General features: G+C 44.8%; 1 protein-coding gene across 1 annotated transcript in view; it reads left to right on the forward strand.

The window, feature by feature from the left end:
• The window catches only part of LOC112117310 (putative N-acetylated-alpha-linked acidic dipeptidase), a 54451-nt gene that overhangs the window by 14215 nt on the left and 23017 nt on the right, over positions 1-17219 (forward strand). The window contains exons 5-7 of the mRNA XM_026651648.1: positions 10441-10566; positions 12576-12762; positions 16447-16540. Coding sequence (XP_026507433.1) covers positions 10441-10566; positions 12576-12762; positions 16447-16540 — 407 coding nt within the window. The remainder of the gene's footprint in view (positions 1-10440; positions 10567-12575; positions 12763-16446; positions 16541-17219) is intronic.

Here is a 17219-nt window from a genome sequence, read left to right on the forward strand (position 1 = left end):
GGCGGGCCGGACCGGTTTGTTTACCTGCCGCGTCCACCAGTTTGGCCAATCGTGGCTCCCACTGGCCACGGTTTGCCGTTCCAGGCCAATGGGGGTTGCGAGAAGCCGCGGTCAGCACATCCCTTGACCCGCGCCGCTTCCCACAGCCCCCATTGGCCTGGAACAGCAAACCGTGGCCAGTGGGAGCCACAATCGGCCGGACTTGTGGACGCGGCAGGTAAACAAACTGGCCCAGCCCGCCATGGGGCTTACCCTGGCTGAAGGTTGCCGATTCCTGGTCTACACTAAAATGTAGCTCCTACCAATGTAACTCGCCCACTACACTGACTTAATAACTCCACCTCTGCAAGAGGTGTAGCGGTTAAGTCAATGTAGTTAGGTCAAGACAGTGTCAGTGTAGGCACTGCATTGCTTACATCGACTTTCAGAAACCGTCTCGCAGTGCTCAACAAAGGCAGTTAAATCGGTGCAAGCACTCCTGGTGAGGAGGTTCACCACCCACACAAGGAGTGTAGTGTGGACATATAATTGAATCGGTTTTACTGCAGTGTCTGCACATCAACATAACTTAGGTCGACATAATTTTGTAGTGTAGACTTGCCTTCAGTAACAGCATCCTCCATCTTATGAAATCTGAAGAGAGGAAGTACTATAGAAGACAAGAAAACAAAAAGAAAAGAAAATACTGAAGTATATAGAATGGGCATAAGGAAAGGGTGAGAATTGCCGTTATCTGCTCTTGGAAAATGAGTAGTGTTGGCTGTCTTTGTCTGCACTAGGTTCTGAGTGGTGTTAACAGGGTGGCCAATCAAACTGGGTGAAGATTTTGGAGGAATAGAAATTCTGCTGAAAAATCCATTTTGGAGTCTGAAATTCTTAGTGAGTTTGGGTCAAATTCAACAAATAGCTTCTGGGGGGGGGGAATCTAAAAAGTAGAAATGAAATATTTTGAATATTTTAAAACATTTCATTTTGTTTTTTTTATTTCAAAATGTTTCAATTCTATGAAAATTTTAAAAAAAATTCATTTTGGTTCAAATCAAACCAGATCAATTATTCACTCAGCTCTAATTACCAACAGCAAAGGAGTCAGGTGGCAAAAGAAAATATGAGATTGGTTTAAAAATCGTAAGATTTTTTTTTTTAAATTGGGATTATTTTTATTTGGATTCTGGTTTTCAGCCTTTTGAATGCACTCAGGTCACATTCTCCAGCTTTTCTCCATAATCATGAGGGCCAAAAACTTATTTTTTTTTTAAAATGAAAGCTGGTTTTTTTTTTTCTTTTTCCATAATCACTTATCTCTGGGAGGTGGTGCATTAAGTAACACACCAACTATCCCAAGAACCAAGATAAAATTACAAGAGCTGGCAACATTAGTTAAATATATGGGTTTGATGCTGGAACCACTTGGTGAAGTCCTATGGCTGTATTGTGCAGGAGTTCAGACTAGATGATGCAGTGGCCCTCTTCTGGCCTTGAAATGAATAACTCCATAAATATATTAGTTAGCACATTTTAAAATACCACTTACTTTTCCAGCATAGACAAACCTTTTGTTTGCAAACACATCATGCTGTCTCTAATTGTTAGGGCTTAGATTGCACAGTGACAGACACCATAGAAAAACCTATAAAGATCTGATAGGTGATAATTGTCTACAAACATTTGAAAGGGTGTAAAACTGATCACTTGGGAGAGGTTATGCAGGGTGCTACAAAGGGGTACAACTAATGTTGTCAGATGCTACCGGTGTGGTGCTCTGCTCTGTTCAGTGTTGATAACAGTCGGCTGCGTGTGTGTGTTCCCTCTGTGTGCTGCCCCGGCTCTGCAGATCGCTGACACAGCAGACCCCGAGAGAACCCCCAATGACCACAGACTCCGAGAAGGTACGAAGGCACCTGGCCAGGTTTATTGTCAAAGGAAGCACAGTAATAGTTTCCTGCAGACTCTACAGGACATACTACAAATATGTGCCCCCTGACAATGGACCGGCTTAGTGAGTGGCGGGACTCTCCACTGCCCCCTAGGCCAGACAAAGACATCCACTCAGGGGTGCACTCTTATACACAGGTACAAACAAGTTACACGTTACTCCTGACGTATTGAGGTGCAACCCCCCCTACGTAGTAAGGTACAGCCCTTCTACGCAGTAAGGTGTCACCTCTCACCTTGTACATGTTGGTTTGAACAAAACAACTCTATCCATCATATTACCCTTTTGACCCTGTCCTTGTTATCTGTGTGGAATGTGCAAGTATCCGAGTGTTCTGGTACCATCAGGGCATATGTTTATATCTCTAGTGTCCAGTATTTTTTAGGTATGTATATTTGTGCAACATCAGCCCTTTCCTTGCCAGCTTCTGTGAGCAGGGCCTGCCTCTGGCTCACAGCTTAACTTTGCTTTATATTAGCAAAGTCTTGACCAATACTTTAGTTCAGGCCTTAGGCCTCATACCGGACCTCTGGGCCAGGGCTTCATCTTACTACAACTAAGAGTAATTTCATCAATTAAGAAAAAATAACTTGAGGCTGAACATCAGGAAAAAAATTCCTAACAGCGTGATCTAGTTAGGATTGTGGAACAATTCCCCATGGGATATTTAAAACTGAACTGGACAAAAGATTGAAAAATATGCTGTGAAGTATACTAGTCATATGAGGGTTAGATGACCTAGTAGGCCATTTTCATCTCTGGGCCATTAGAGGCTACTAATAATTAATTTTTAATCAGTAGGACTATTCATGAGAGAGGCCATGTCCTACCTCAGTAGGATAGCAGAATTGGGCCTACCTGAGTATTCACTGCTAGGCCTGGTGTATGCTTAAAAGTTTTTCCAGCATAGCTATGTCAGTGGGGAGGGGGGTGGAAAGGAATTGCACCTCTTAGAGCAATAGCTATGCTGGCAAAAGCCCTAATGTAGATGTAATTATTTAGACAAAAAATCCAGTCAGGAAAGGCTGGCAGAATCCAACACTGAATTTGCAAACAGGTAGGGTAGAGGGTACCTGCCAAACCCATGAGCTCTGCCATTAAATTTAAAGAGGCTTGCAAGACTTTAGAACAGAGTCCACAATGAGTTCCCACCATTTGCATAATTTTGCACGTTTTTGAAGTGCTATTTCTATAATTTACACTGGAACTTGCTTGTAATACTATGAAATCATCACAGTGTTCTGAAGGGATCTACACTCACTGTGCGATTCCCAGTGGTATTACTGAAAGCCCTAGTTTTGTTATATATGGAGGTTCATTTTATAGAAAAGATGACAATCTTTTGAAGGAGCCAGGAGTCCAAGTAGACACGGGTCTTACTAAGGTAAAATTGCATATGGATTTTTTTCTTTGCACCCTGCATGCTCCCAAACATCCAACATGAGAACTGTATTTAACAAGACTCCTGTTGGACAAAAGCAATGGGATGTTTTTAAAAAGCACAAACCATTTGAAAAATATGCTGCACCCATAACAATTTGAGCCCCCCACCCACATGACCAGGAAGCAACATAGCACAGTTAGACTAGACTCGACTCCTGGTTATCACAAGGAAACTATTTGATTGTATAATGTTCCAAAGTGATTTTCTTTGTTTCTGTTAAAAGTGCTTGCTTCAAATCCACAGTTAACATCATTAGGAATGTGGGGGAATGCTCATTACAGCATGTGGCATCATAAATTTAACAGAGACCATTACAAACCTCCCCCTCCAAAGAAACCCTAAGGCACTTCACAGCAGAAACTTAAAAAAAAGAAGTGGGGAAGAGAGAAATCAGCCATTTAAATGAATTCAAGGCTATAGGTCCAAAATACGTTTATTTACACCAGTGTACGTCCATTGATTTAAATTAAGTAGCTCCAGATTTACATCAGAAAGCAGAGTTTGTCCCTGAAATTTGCATAATCCCAGATGTAAATAGTACTGAAAATTAGCCTGTTTACTTTTTACTTGGTGTATTTAACGGAATCCCAGTAGGAAGGATAAGAGAGAAATATTAACCCCCCTAACAGTGCAGATGCTGACCAGCAGGAAACATAATAAAGGCTCCACTGTAGCCTGTGTGAAAGCAGAGAAAATTGGAATTGAAAGACCTAACCTAAAACCCATTGAACACAGCTCCTACCCACCCAAGCAGGGGATTCTGCATGTGGGGCACTTGCAAACAACCCCCTCCCGCCCCCGCCAAAGTACTATGATGGAATGAGAGCAGTGAGGGCCTAAACACACCTAGAGTCCTCTGTGAGGATAGTATTGGAGGGAGTGCTCCAAGAGCAGCAGGTTTCAGAGTTTAGAACTCATTCAAATGAGGAGGAATAGCTCAGTGGTTTGAGCATTGGCCTGCTAAACCCAGGGTTGTGAATTCAATCCTTGAAGGGGCCATTTAGGGAACTGGGGTAAAAATCTGTCTGGGGATTGGTCCTGCTTTGAGCAAGGGGTTGGACTAGATGACCTCCTGAGGTTCCTTCCAACCCTATGATTCTATGAATAGGCTAGTTTACAATGTGTTGAGCTACTGTTTCAGGTTCTCTGCAGACTCAGGTGGACACCACTGTGTTGGCTATTCTGGGCTCACATTTTCAACAAATCTTTGTAATCGTGAGGGATGAAAACATAAGGCCAGATGTGCAGCTGGGGGTCAATCCCTCTGTTGTCTTCAGTGGAGGTATGCAATGTTATCTTCTGATATTGGGACCTTATTTCATTTTTAAACGAAGACTCAGATTCTGACATCATCATGTGACTCCAGGAGCTGCCAATTATACCTATGCCTTAATCCTTCCCTGCTCTCCTCGATTTTAAGAACAGATATCAGGACCTATTGATGGCCTCCTTTGTTTTTGTTACTATGGTATCCATCTGTGTTCTTACTAAATAAAAAGAGTGTTCTAAAAATTTTTGGATATCCAATAGAAATCTTTATGGAAAACAGGCAAAGCAGTGATGTGAGGACACATTGGGCCAAATTCTGCACTTGTGTACACTGGTGTAAATCTGGAGTACCTCCCTCAGCATCATTGATGGTCCAGTTCTGCCACCTTTACTCACCTTGAATAATATTTTACTACACAAGTAGTCCCAGTCAGGAAAGGCAGGCAGAATCAGACACTGACTAGGCAAGCAGGTAGCGTAGAGGGCATCTGCCAAACCCACAAGCCCTGCAATTAAATTGAAAGAGTCTTTCAGGATTTTACTACAGAGTCCACACTGAATTCTTACCATTTGCATAATTTTGTGCGTTTTTGAAGTGACATCGCTATAAACACTGGGAATTTCATTCTATTACTAGCAAGTTCTGGTGTAAATTATCACAGTGTTCTGCGGGGATCTAAAGTAGCTGTGTGACTCCCAGTGGGGTTATTGAAAGGTAAAGCTGGGATTTTTCATAAAGAAATACCATCCTATAATGTATTTTTGAGTAATGTGTCAGAGATGCCTGAGCGTTCAGATAAGTGACTCTTTTTATTGTACTTAATTTTCCTGATTGTATTTCTTAAAGTGGGATTGTGTCTGCATGTTGCAGTGATTACCTTTGCTTAATCAAGGAATTCATAAAAATGAAAAGCTATAGAATTGTTTGAAAAGGTTTTAACAATAAATTTTAACTCCTATGGTGACTTGGCTTATTCTTTCACTGTAAAACAATTTCCCTGATTGTGGAAACCCAGCAGGCTGCCGTTAATTGGTATAATTACAGCTCTCCAGTTATGAATGCACACAAATCAGCATTTTTGTATTGGCTGACAAATATGGAGATGTATAAAATTGGGGATTCTGTACTAGACATTCTATAGAAATAATGATGAGAGAATGGACCAGATTCTCCTCTCCCTTATAGTGGTTTGACTCTAGTGTTACTCTGTTGACTTCAATGGAGTTCCCGATGATTTACACTGGTGAAAGCATGTGGAAACTCAAGCCCATGGTAGGGTTTCAGAAAGCTGTTACAAAAAATCATCTTAGTATGGACATATCGTTTGGTCTGAACAAACCAGGCCACAACCTCAAGCAGGTGTAAATCAGCTCCACTAACTTCAACAGAGCATCACCGCTTTACACCAGCTGAAGATCTGGCCCATCGTGTTTGGCTTAAGTAGAGTCCATTCTTTGTATGGAGTAGTCCCCACCCTCATGTTGCCTCATCCCTGCAAGACCCGCCCCCTCCTTGCTTCCCTTCCACCCCCCCCCCCCACCCGTTGCTAACCTTTGTGAGATGGCTTGTTGCTGTGGGTGTGGATACGGATGCAGGTAAAAGACGGCTAGCGGATCGCGGGTTGATCCTGGCGGATGTGGATCGGATGCAGATCCACATTTTTGAATCCACGCGGGGCTCTAAAGACAGGCTGTTATGCTTATAAGAAGCACATGGGATCTTTTTCAGGGGAAAAGGCAATACACTGCGTTTATTGAAGATACAGCAATTAACATATGCATTTAATCACACACACATGCTGTCACACCAGTCGATGTTATAGTTACCAGTCCGGATCAATCTAGTGGCCAGCTAGGTCGATCACGGGTAGGTAGGAGCCAGGTTTTGTCGGTCGCGACATGATGCTCCGGAGAAGTCTTGGCAGGATGAACCTAAAGTTGTATGGCAAGGCACCTTGTTTATAAAGTGGATTTTTTTTTATTGGAACCAATGAGTTTTGCACCGTCATGCTGTAATTAATTGTTGTTTGAGTGCTTGTTTTTTTAAATTGTTCTTTTTATTTTTTTATTAAGTTTTTTAGGGAGTTACCCCATGCTGGTTTTGATTACAGCTATTTTGTCCCCATTGATAAGTGCCTGTTTTATTTTAGAGTTGTTAATTTGCCCTTTTTTGACATTTTAATAGGGGCGTGTTGTAATTTTCTGATGCTCTTGCGTCTGTTCTTGGTTCCTTTCTAGAACATTTGGTTCGGTGATGGCTTCTACATTTATTTTTTTAAACACACACATTTCTCATTCACACGCAAAACAGAATTGATTTACACAGAACATTTGAACAGGAACATCAAATTGCAATGCAAGAGAAAAACAATTATTGCATTCTTTTATGTATTCTAAAATGCTAAACCTACAACGAAGTGGTGACCCTAAAGGGTCTGTTACTGCTTTGAAATCAGCCCAGACACAGATTCTGGCTGAGGCGTCTCTACCAATGGCCCATTCCTTTCTGCTATTTAAAAAGGGTGGGTCCGGATATGGTCAAATCATATACCAATACATTTAATACATGCTACATTGTTATTTTTTTATTATAAAAATACAAACATAAAATCCTACTACTACTACATATCCCCCTTTTGACCCTTCAAGAACAATTCTTGAGTGGGTCATATTTTATACGACTGTTTTATAGAAATATGCTTCTCGATGCCAGCAGCCCACAGTGAAGAGATTCACTGTAGTACCTTTTTGGAATTAAAGGAGAAAATAACTGTTCATGTGCACAGTAATGCATACAGATAATTCATTATATATGTTCTTCCAGTAACTAAATAGCTCCATTAAAACCCAAGCTCCAAGGCTATTTTTGAATGTGAAAGATTGGAAAAATCTGCCATTCTGTGTACAGGTGTATTTATTTATGCTGCTAGGATGGCAACTGCTTCAAAATAGATACCATTGTTCCATACTTCACAAACACCTGTATATAGAGTAGCAAATAGGAGACCATCTTCCCAAACTTTCAGGTTCAACCAGGCCACCACTTGATTCTGATTCAATGAAAGTGATTTAACTATTGGAAGAAATGTAAATACAAAGGACTATTTTTATGCAAAAGTGTAGGAAACCAGCCTGTGAGTGGCTGAATTGGCAGGATGCAGCTATAAATGTTGCTTGAAAAGATGGTAAAAATATTCATGAATATTTTGTTAAAATAGTATTAAAATTTGTAGACAAATCAAAGAATTCCAACTAGTTCTCTTGCTAGTTCAGCATCCTCCCAGTTTTTTTTGTCAAGATGTAGGGTTGTTTAGTGTTTTCATCTCAAACTCTGGTAACATTTCAGCCAACTCTGCTTGCAACTGCTACGGTTGCTGCATTCAGAGTTTCTCTTCTCCTGTCTCATGGCCCTTTCATGGGTGAAAAAGGGGCTGGGGAAAGAGTGCAAAATCCTCCAAATCCACCTGTTCCTCTCCATTCCCATCAACAAAACTCTTGTGCCGATAGACCTTGGCTATACCTCAACTCAGTTACTGTAACCTTCTCCTCTTTGGGCTTCCTGACAGTCCCCTTCATCCCATTCAATCTACCCAAAAAGTTGTCACCCAAATCCTCTTCCTTGTTCACTTCTCTGACCACATCCAGACCCTTGATTGGCTTCCCCTCACCCTCCACCTAGAACTCAAGCACCATGTCCTTGCCTTCAAGGCTCTGCATAACCAGGTTCCCATTCCCTCTCCACTCTGTCCTTCTCTGATTCCCCTACTCACCCATTTCATTCCAACCAAGATGCCCAACTTGGCATCCCCTTCATGTTCTTCTCCCACTCTTGCCTCCAAGTTGCCTCTTATGCAAGGAACCTCCTCGAGGGGTCCTCAGTGCCTCCCAATGTATGCACTTCTTCCAATAGGCTTGCAAACCCTGGTCATCTCCTCAGTGAAGTATTCATAAGCCCAAAATTTAAAAAAAGCCCATTGTTTAACCTAGCAAAACAAAAAATTAGCGGGTATATAATTGTTTGCTATAGGTAGATTGTGGAGGGTAAACATGAGGGAGGGAAGGACACTGTTGACACAAGAACATATGAATATAAACTCACCAGGAGTAAATTTAGTCTGTAAATTAGGAGGTTTCTAATCAGGAGTAAGGTTCTGGAATAGCCTCCCAAAAGGAGTAGTGGGGGCAAGAAACTTACCTGGCTTTAAAGATGGAACTAGATAAATTTCTGAATGGGATTATATGATGGGGTTGCCTGTAACAGCAGGGGATTGGACTCGATGACCCAGGAGGTCCCATCCAGTCCGGTGTTCCATCATTGTGGTATCTTCCTTCCTCTGTTGCTACATTTGTGTGACATCTATCTGGACACTGATTTTTCAGGCAGTAACCAAGGACCAGGTCCTCAGTGGGTGAGAGTTATAGCTCCATTGACTTCATTGGAGTTATGCCCATGTACACCAGCCAAAGTTCTGGCCTCGTGTTTTTATACTTGTCTGAAATATGCCCGTCACACTGCTAAAATTACAGGAATAATATAGAATGGTCACCCGTGTCCTCTCTAATCCATTCCGTCCTGTTATTTGTCACACCTACTTTGGTGTCTCATTGGATTGTAAGCAGTTTGGGGCAGACATTGTGACTACTCAAGTATTTGTACAGCACCTAGTACCCTGTGCCTGACTGGGGCGTTGGAGCATAGTAGTAGTAAATTAACATGAAATTCTTTTTCAAAATAGATGTAAGAGAACTCATATTGACTCAGTCTGTGTCTACACTATGGAGTCTGTACCGGCACAGCCTCCTAGCGTCAATGCAGCCTACGCCAACAGAAGGAGTTTTTCAATAGGAACACCACCTCCCCCAATCATATTAGCTATGTCGACAGAAGCACTCTTCCACTAACATAGCTGCTTCTACACTGTGGGTTTTGTTGGCATAATTATGTCAGTTAGAGGGGTAGGTTTTTTTCACACGCCTGACCAATGCAGTTATGCCTATATAACTTTTCAGTGTAGACCAAGCCCAAATGACAACATAAAGATTTACAGCACACCCAGAATAAATATACTGTATCCATTTTGCCATAAACCCACTTACAAATGGCCTCAAAGCTACTGGAGAATTGCACCGACTCCTCATTTTCTGTAAGTGCAAGAATACAATGGATCTGCTATTAACAGAGTCGTTAGCAGATCCATGTTATTCTTGAGTTCATTGAAAAGAAGGAGTTGGGGTACAATGTTCCAATAGCTTTGGGACAAAGATTTCAAGCATTTTATCAACCCACCCACAGAACTAATGTCTTCTAACGTCTTTGTTACTAAAGCAAAGCCAAAAGCATTACCTTCGTAAAAATAATACCTAGAAACGCTTATGCTGTACTTTTAATCTTCAAGTATTAATTAATTAAGACTCCCAACATCCCTGTGAAGTAGCTAGGTATTACCGTCCCCGCTTTACAGATGGGGAAACTGATGGGGTTTCAATCCTGTACCACTGCAGTTAATGGAAGCTTTGCTATTGACTTCAGTGGGCACAGGATCAGGAAGATAAAGAGCCTGCTTGAGCACTTTTATCTCCCATTGTGAGGTTCTGAGCACCCTCAACTCCCATTTTAGCCAATGGGAGATAAAGGTGCTCAAGCAGTTCGCAGACTCAGGTTCTTTAATCCCACATCAGACCCAGGGTTATAACTTGAGTTCCTTGCTCCCCGATTGCCCCCTTATTAGAGCACATCTCCTTTCTTATGCTCACTGATATCCCCGTTCTCACTGTGTCTCTCATCTACTAGGGTGAGTTGGTGTACGTCAACTATGGCCGTACTGAAGACTTTTTCAAACTGGAGAGAGAGATGGGAATTAACTGTACTGGAAAGATTGTCATTGCCAGATATGGGAAAATCTTCAGAGGAAATAAGGTAATGTATCTACTCTATCATTGATCTCTATTCTCAGGTTATGCTTAAGATATGCCTTCTCCGTAACTGATGGCCATATTTAGAATCTTTTGGCCATCTTTGCATAATTGAGGTGTTTATCAAACTATGCTCAAAAGATGCTTCCTGAGTAGGAGATAGATACAAGCACATCTTTGACAGTATAAATAATTAAATACATTTGTTTAAAATTACTCATTTTTACAGATTCAGCTGTTCTTTAAAATGTATCTAACATGTTTTGGTTTAAAGATTTCCCCAAATTGGGCAGGGATTAGCCCAACAGAGGGTTTTTTAGTTTAAAAAAACCCACCTATAGATTTCCTCAAATACTTTAGGCCCTGATCCAGCACATGTTTAAGAGCTTTCTTGAAAGGGATGCTTTCCTCAATCAGGCCCATAGTCAATAGAAAGCCTGTATATGTCTGATCATATTTCTCTTAAAAATCCAATTGACTTCAATTTGAATAGAATTAGACCTTACATGTAATTTTACACAGTTTTCAGTTAACCCAGCAATCCAAATACTGAATCTTTTAATAGGGATACCTAGATTTGTGATATTCTCTTGAGGAATATTTTCTGCCCATTGAAGGGACAACTGACTTGTGTCATTTTCATAAGTGAAAGATAATATAAATAATAGTCTATATTGCTGAATTGTTTCTAGAACACCAAGTGGTCAAGAATCCAGCTGAATGGGAAAGGCTCATGAAAAGTGAGAGGATTCCCATGTTTTGTGGCATTCCTCTGTGGCATGCAGCACCCCTAAGGCTTGAGAATGACATGGACTTATTGTCACTAAAACGAGCAACACAAATTCATTCTTGTACTTGTTGGAAACGCTGCATTCCTACTGACAAATTAGTCAATATATATCTGCTCCAGTGAATTCCATTGGTTGATTATATTAAGTTTGCTTATACAGTCCCATAGGATATAGGGATGAAGGCAAATATTGTATGTCCTGGGCATGGCTATGATAAGTTTTGACTAAAATATCTGGACCTTACAACCTCAGTTGAAGATTATTTGCCACTCCGTTACTATGTTGATCTGTGTTACCTGCAGCAAAATAGATTAAGAAGCCAAAATGAGATCTGTAGCATCTCAAAGCACTATCTGTGGGCCAGAGTTAAACACTGATTTTGTTTGCCAGAAACACAGATATGAAAACCCTTCCCTTTGTCAAAACAGCACAGAGCTGATCTAATGCCCCTGCAAGCCTAAAGATAAACAGTTACTCTTTGGCTTTATGTACATGTTCAAACAAATGGCAGATTCAAATCCTGGAGTAATACATTTTTCTGTCTCGTATGGTTTACGATTCTGAAACCCGCCCCGGAGATATTCAGTGTAAAGCGTTCACTTAGCAACTAAGATTTCAGGTTGTATTAACACTTGTCAGATTTTTATATTGTGCACTGAATATTTCAGTAATCAGCTGCTTGTTTTTGTCTGGGTGACAGGAAACAAACTAGAATTACGCTTGGTACAGTAGTACGCTGGGAGTGGTGTTTCCATGTTATTGCACATATCTCCTGCCGAGGATTCTAAGTAGCACCAAGTCCCTTATGCACATGCTGTATCACGTTTCTCAGCAGGATACCAAACCTACTGGCTGCCAGGAAATTGCATGACATGAGAATAATTCTGGGCCAGTTACTTATTTACACTAAAATCCCTTTAAGCCACTCGGGTAGTGTCAAGGGGCCTTAAAGTGAGTGTTAATATAATTTATAGCCCTTTACAATGCCAGAATGGTAATAAATGAGATTCCTGTCCTAGGACTTGTCATCATTTTCATCCCTCCTTTGAGGAATCTAAAAGGGGATGCTGCTTTAATCAGTTCCCTCAAAGCAAAGAATCAAAGAGTCTATTCTGTGAAATGCCACGTACCCTCCTCTCACTTTGGGACCATGGCCTGGAGAATTCATGCATTGGTGTCAAGCTGTCAAGGACTGAATAAGGAAATGAGATATGCTTTTTAGGTGAAGAATGCTGAGCTGGTTGGTGCCACGGGAGTTATTCTGTATTCAGACCCTGCTGACTACTGCGCCCCTGGAGTAGATCCTTATCCAAATGGCTGGAACCTTCCTGGAGGTGGAGCCCAGCGCGGGAATGTGTTAAATCTAAATGGGGCAGGGGATCCTCTCACGCCAGGTTATCCGGCAAAAGGTGAGTGGCGTCGAGAAGAAGCCATTGCCATGGCCCAAGCTCTGATGAGAGCCAGGTGGTCCCAAAGGGGTCTGGTCTCAGGAAGGGTGGGAGAGGGTGACAGGACAGTCCTCATTCCTTTGGAGCAGATGTATATAAACCCATCTGTAATTGCCATTGCATGGAGGGGGCAGCTTCGGGCTCCTCCTTCACAGAGTGCTGCTGCATGGGACCCACAAGAGGGAGCAGGATGCTGTCAGAGGATTCAGAGTGGGCAGCATTGGAGAGAACAGTCTGCATGGGGGAATAACACTGAGGTTATGACTAACGTTTAACAGCCCAAATACTGGACTGGGAGGGGACACCCTCTGTGCTGGTACAACTCCTAGCTCACTGGGGCCAGCCGTCACAGGGCAACATACACATGTTTTGTTAGGGTAATATATATACCTGTAGAGGAGAGGGACTCACCCCTGCGGCACCTCCTGCTGGTCATTTCGGGAATTAGCTCTTCTCCAGCCTCCGGAGCGCCCTCTGCAGGCCGGTGTCCTGCTGCTGCTTGGCCCCCATGTCCCTCCCTGGACACCGGTGCCCTGTTCTCTAGGGTGCTGCCCCCTAGCAGTAACCCTTCTTTCTCTCAGGGTCTCCCTACCCAGGGGAACCCCCAGCCCTCTATCCCCACCTTGCCTCAGTCGTGGGCTACTGCCAGTCACCAACTAGCCCCCGTGTCCTGGGGCAGACTGCAGCGTCAGCCACTCATCATAGGCCAGGTTGGGTTTGGACCTGCTGTCTTTGCCTACCCCTGGGCTGCCCTCTGCAACCCCTAGTACCTATGGGCCCTCTGCTAGGCCGCAGCCTGGGGCTTTCCAGCTGCTCCCCAGCTCCTCGGCCTGTCCCCAGCCCTGCTCCACTCAGGTACTCTGCTCAGGTCCCTGCAGCCAGGTCCCTCCCTCTCAGAAGCTAGAGGGAATCTGTTAGCTCCTATCTCCCAGCCTCTTATATAGGGCCAGCTGAGGCCTGATTGGGGCGTGGCCCAGCTGCCGCTGCTTCCCCAATCAGCCATCCCCAGGCACAGCCCTCTCCAGGGCTGCTTTTAAACCCTTCCAGGCAGGAGCGGGTGTCCACCCCGCTACAGTACCCTATGTAGGGACAGGTGGCAGGCAGGCTCCCTCCCACCCGTGCTTCAGGCCATTCGGTGGAGCGCGGGTCTACTGCTCTATCTTTACCTTTCTGCCATGCATCCGTCTCCGCCGGAGAACTGGCACGGGTTACAGGGCAGGGTGACAGAGCGGCTCCGGAAATGGACAGGACTACTCCGGTGCCTCTCCCTTCGAGGGAGGGCACTGGTATTCAATCAACTAGTCCTGTCCATGCTCTGGTACTGGCTCAACACCCTGGTCCTGGCCCCAGGCTTCCTGGCCGACCTCCGGAGGGCGATTCTGGAGGTCTTTTGGCCAGGACTGCACTGGGTCTCTGCAGGGGTCCTCCACCTGCCCCTAGAGGAGGGAGGGCAGGGCCTGAAGTGCCTATGCACTCACGTCCATGTCTTCCGCCTCCAGGCCCTGCAGAGGCTCCTTTATGGTGCAGGTAGTCCGGCGTGGAGAGTACTGGCGCACGTCTTCCTGCGCTGCTTCTGAGGGCTCTGATACGACCGGCAGCTCCTTTATCTTGATCCGAGAGGTCTTCCGCGCGACCTCTCCAGGCTGCCGGTCTTCTACCAGGACTTCCTCCGGACCTGGAAACGGTTCTCAGCGACCAGGTCCGTGGCGGCCACCAGGGGGGGGGGCAGATCTCCTCGTGGAGCCCCTGCTACACAACCCCCAGCTCCGTGTGCAGGTGGCGGAGTCCCCCTCGGTGCGCCAGAGGTTGGTCCTGGCAGAAGTCACCAGAGTCGGAGACTCCCTGGATTATGACTGGGGAGACTGGCTGGATCCCCTGACGCTCGCTCGGCGTATGGGGCTCTCCAGGCTTTATACTCCCCGGCGCGTACTTCAGGAGGTGAGGGCCGCTTTGCCGCCCGCTGCTCGGGCCTACCTCGACCGGGTCCTGCACAAGGGCACGCCCCACCTACCCTCCACCCCAGGCCTTCCGTACCTTTTCATCGGGCCCCTACCCCGTGGACCCAACCGGCCCCCCCGCCCCTTCTCCGTGAGCCGGCTGCATGATATGCAGCCGGTCCGCTTCCAGACCGCGCCAAGGAAACACCTATACACGCTCATGCTCCACACCCTTCACTTCCTCATCCTCGTGTCCCGCCCCGACACAAAGTGGCAGGACCTCTTGCCACCTGTGGAGGGTGAGAAGCCCCGGTGGGCCAGCTTATACTCCACCCTGGTCCCAAGGCCCGCTGGGGATATCAGCTGGCAGCTCCTTCACGGGGCCGTGAGCACGGGCGTGTATTTGGCGCGGTTTACCCCTGTCCCGGATACCTGCCCCTTCTGCGGCGTGAGGGAGACCCTGGCGCACGTTTACTTGGAGTGCGCCAGGTTGCAGCCCCTATGCCGGGCTCCTCATGAATATTCTGTTATGTTTTTGGCTGCACTTTTCCCCTCACCTTCTTATTTACGCACTCCTTATCTGTGGCCCCTCAAAGTCGCGGGACCTCCCGGTCAACCTCCTCCTGGCCCTGGCTAAAACGGCCATCTATAAAACCAGGGAGAGGAGGTTGGCCGATGGAGACTCCTGTGACTGTGGGGTCTGTTTCCGATCCTCTGTCCGGTCACGTATCCAGGCAGAGTTCCTCTGGGCGGTGTCCACTGGCTCCCTTGATGCCTTTGAGGAGCAGTGGGCGCTGTCCGCCATTCTCTGCTCGGTGTCCCCATCAGGTTCCCTTCTTTTGACCCTTTGACCACACTCCTGTCCCTTTGACCGCACTCCTGTCCCTGTTATTTTATTAGTTGTCCCACGAAATCAGTTGGGTTTCAGGTCCTGTAGATCCTCCCCTTAGGCTGGGGGGGATCCTTTAGCAGTGCTTCCCGGAGCCCAATATGTACAATACCCTATGTGTGTGTGTGTGTGTGTGTGTGTGTGTGTGTGTGTTTAAACAGATATATGTACTAAACCTTCTGTCTCTTCCCCTTCATTTCCGCACACTACGGGTGGCCAAAGCCCACTTGCATGGAGCGGAGGTATCGTTAGCTCCGCAGCTCTACAAGACTGGATCTGTTTCCCTTTCAGCCACTTGGCCCTTTGATGGGGCCGCACTTCCCTGTAGAGCTGTTTGTGGCCATCTCTCCTCCCATCCCTACTGTTGTGCCTCTCAGTGCAGCAGGAAAAGATAGTGGGGAGAAAGTAGGAGATCAGCTGCCATCCCTGCACTAGATCCAATGATATTCTCTGCAAGAAAGCCCCGTATGCCCTTTACCCCCCCAGCCAGGGTTCCTCCCACTCCCATGTTAAGGAAATCCTTCTCTCAGCCATCCTACAAAGGAACTGTATTCAGAAATGGCTTCCAAATGTGGGAATTTTGCACACACAACAGACTGGGAAATGGGATGCAGGGTTGTGGACACCCAAGGAGAATGAGTTGAGGTCTCTATGAAACTGTATTTATGTCATGTAGAGAACAGCGTTCTTGTAGAAATCTCGACCTCATTTTTAGCACAGCAGGGTAATTATTCCTGACTTCTATGTAGTGCTGTGCTACATGTTGTATGACTCACCCTTAAAAGTCAGATAAAATAAACAGCAGCCTTATACCTCCAGAGTATACCTATCGATATGAAGAAGCCAGGGCTGTAGGTCTTCCGAAACTTCCAGTCCATCCCATTGGATACAATGATGCTGAAAAGTTATTACGGTAAGTAAATGGAAGACAAGGGGAAGCTTCATAAGAATGTCTTGTGAAATTCATGTAGGTATTTGAAAGAAGGAGAGAAAATAATTCATACTGTTCCTCTGGCACATTTACTAAAGTAGTTTGTTTGCTATTATGGGGACCTCCAGGGAAAAAACGTAAGGAAGCATTTTATTAGATAGTTAGTGTATGTTGGGTATGTGCCCAAAGCATTTTAAATAAATCAGAATAAATAAATGTTTTACTGAAGCTATAAAATGTACCTTAATTTGAATAAGTAATCAAAGTGTAATAATTAGCAGGGCTGTCAAGTCACCACCTTTTGGGAGGTGACACCCCCAAATGAATCAACCATTCACCCTGTGAAACATTTCTCTCTCATGTCTGGAGGATGGGTAAGGACCTGTGTGCCATCCCCACATTGCTAGATACAGGCACTCTCTTACAATGTATTAAATCAGCTGAATGTGAAACGATGCCAACCAGCCAAAACTTGGACCCAGTGTTCATCTAGCATTTCTCATTCATTCAGCAAAATTCTTACCTTCTTGTAAGGCAAAACTCATTTGTTGTTAGCTTCCAGACTAAACCTATCATGTTAGTTGTACTCTAGGTGCAATTACACAAAGCTAGTGACCATCAGATTCCTTGTTTAGTCAAATAATTCTCTAGGACATTCATT

This window comes from Terrapene carolina, unplaced genomic scaffold (assembly GCF_002925995.2).
Source record: "Terrapene carolina triunguis isolate 2854851 unplaced genomic scaffold, T_m_triunguis-2.0 Scaffold97, whole genome shotgun sequence".
Classification (NCBI taxonomy): domain Eukaryota; kingdom Metazoa; phylum Chordata; order Testudines; family Emydidae; genus Terrapene; species Terrapene triunguis.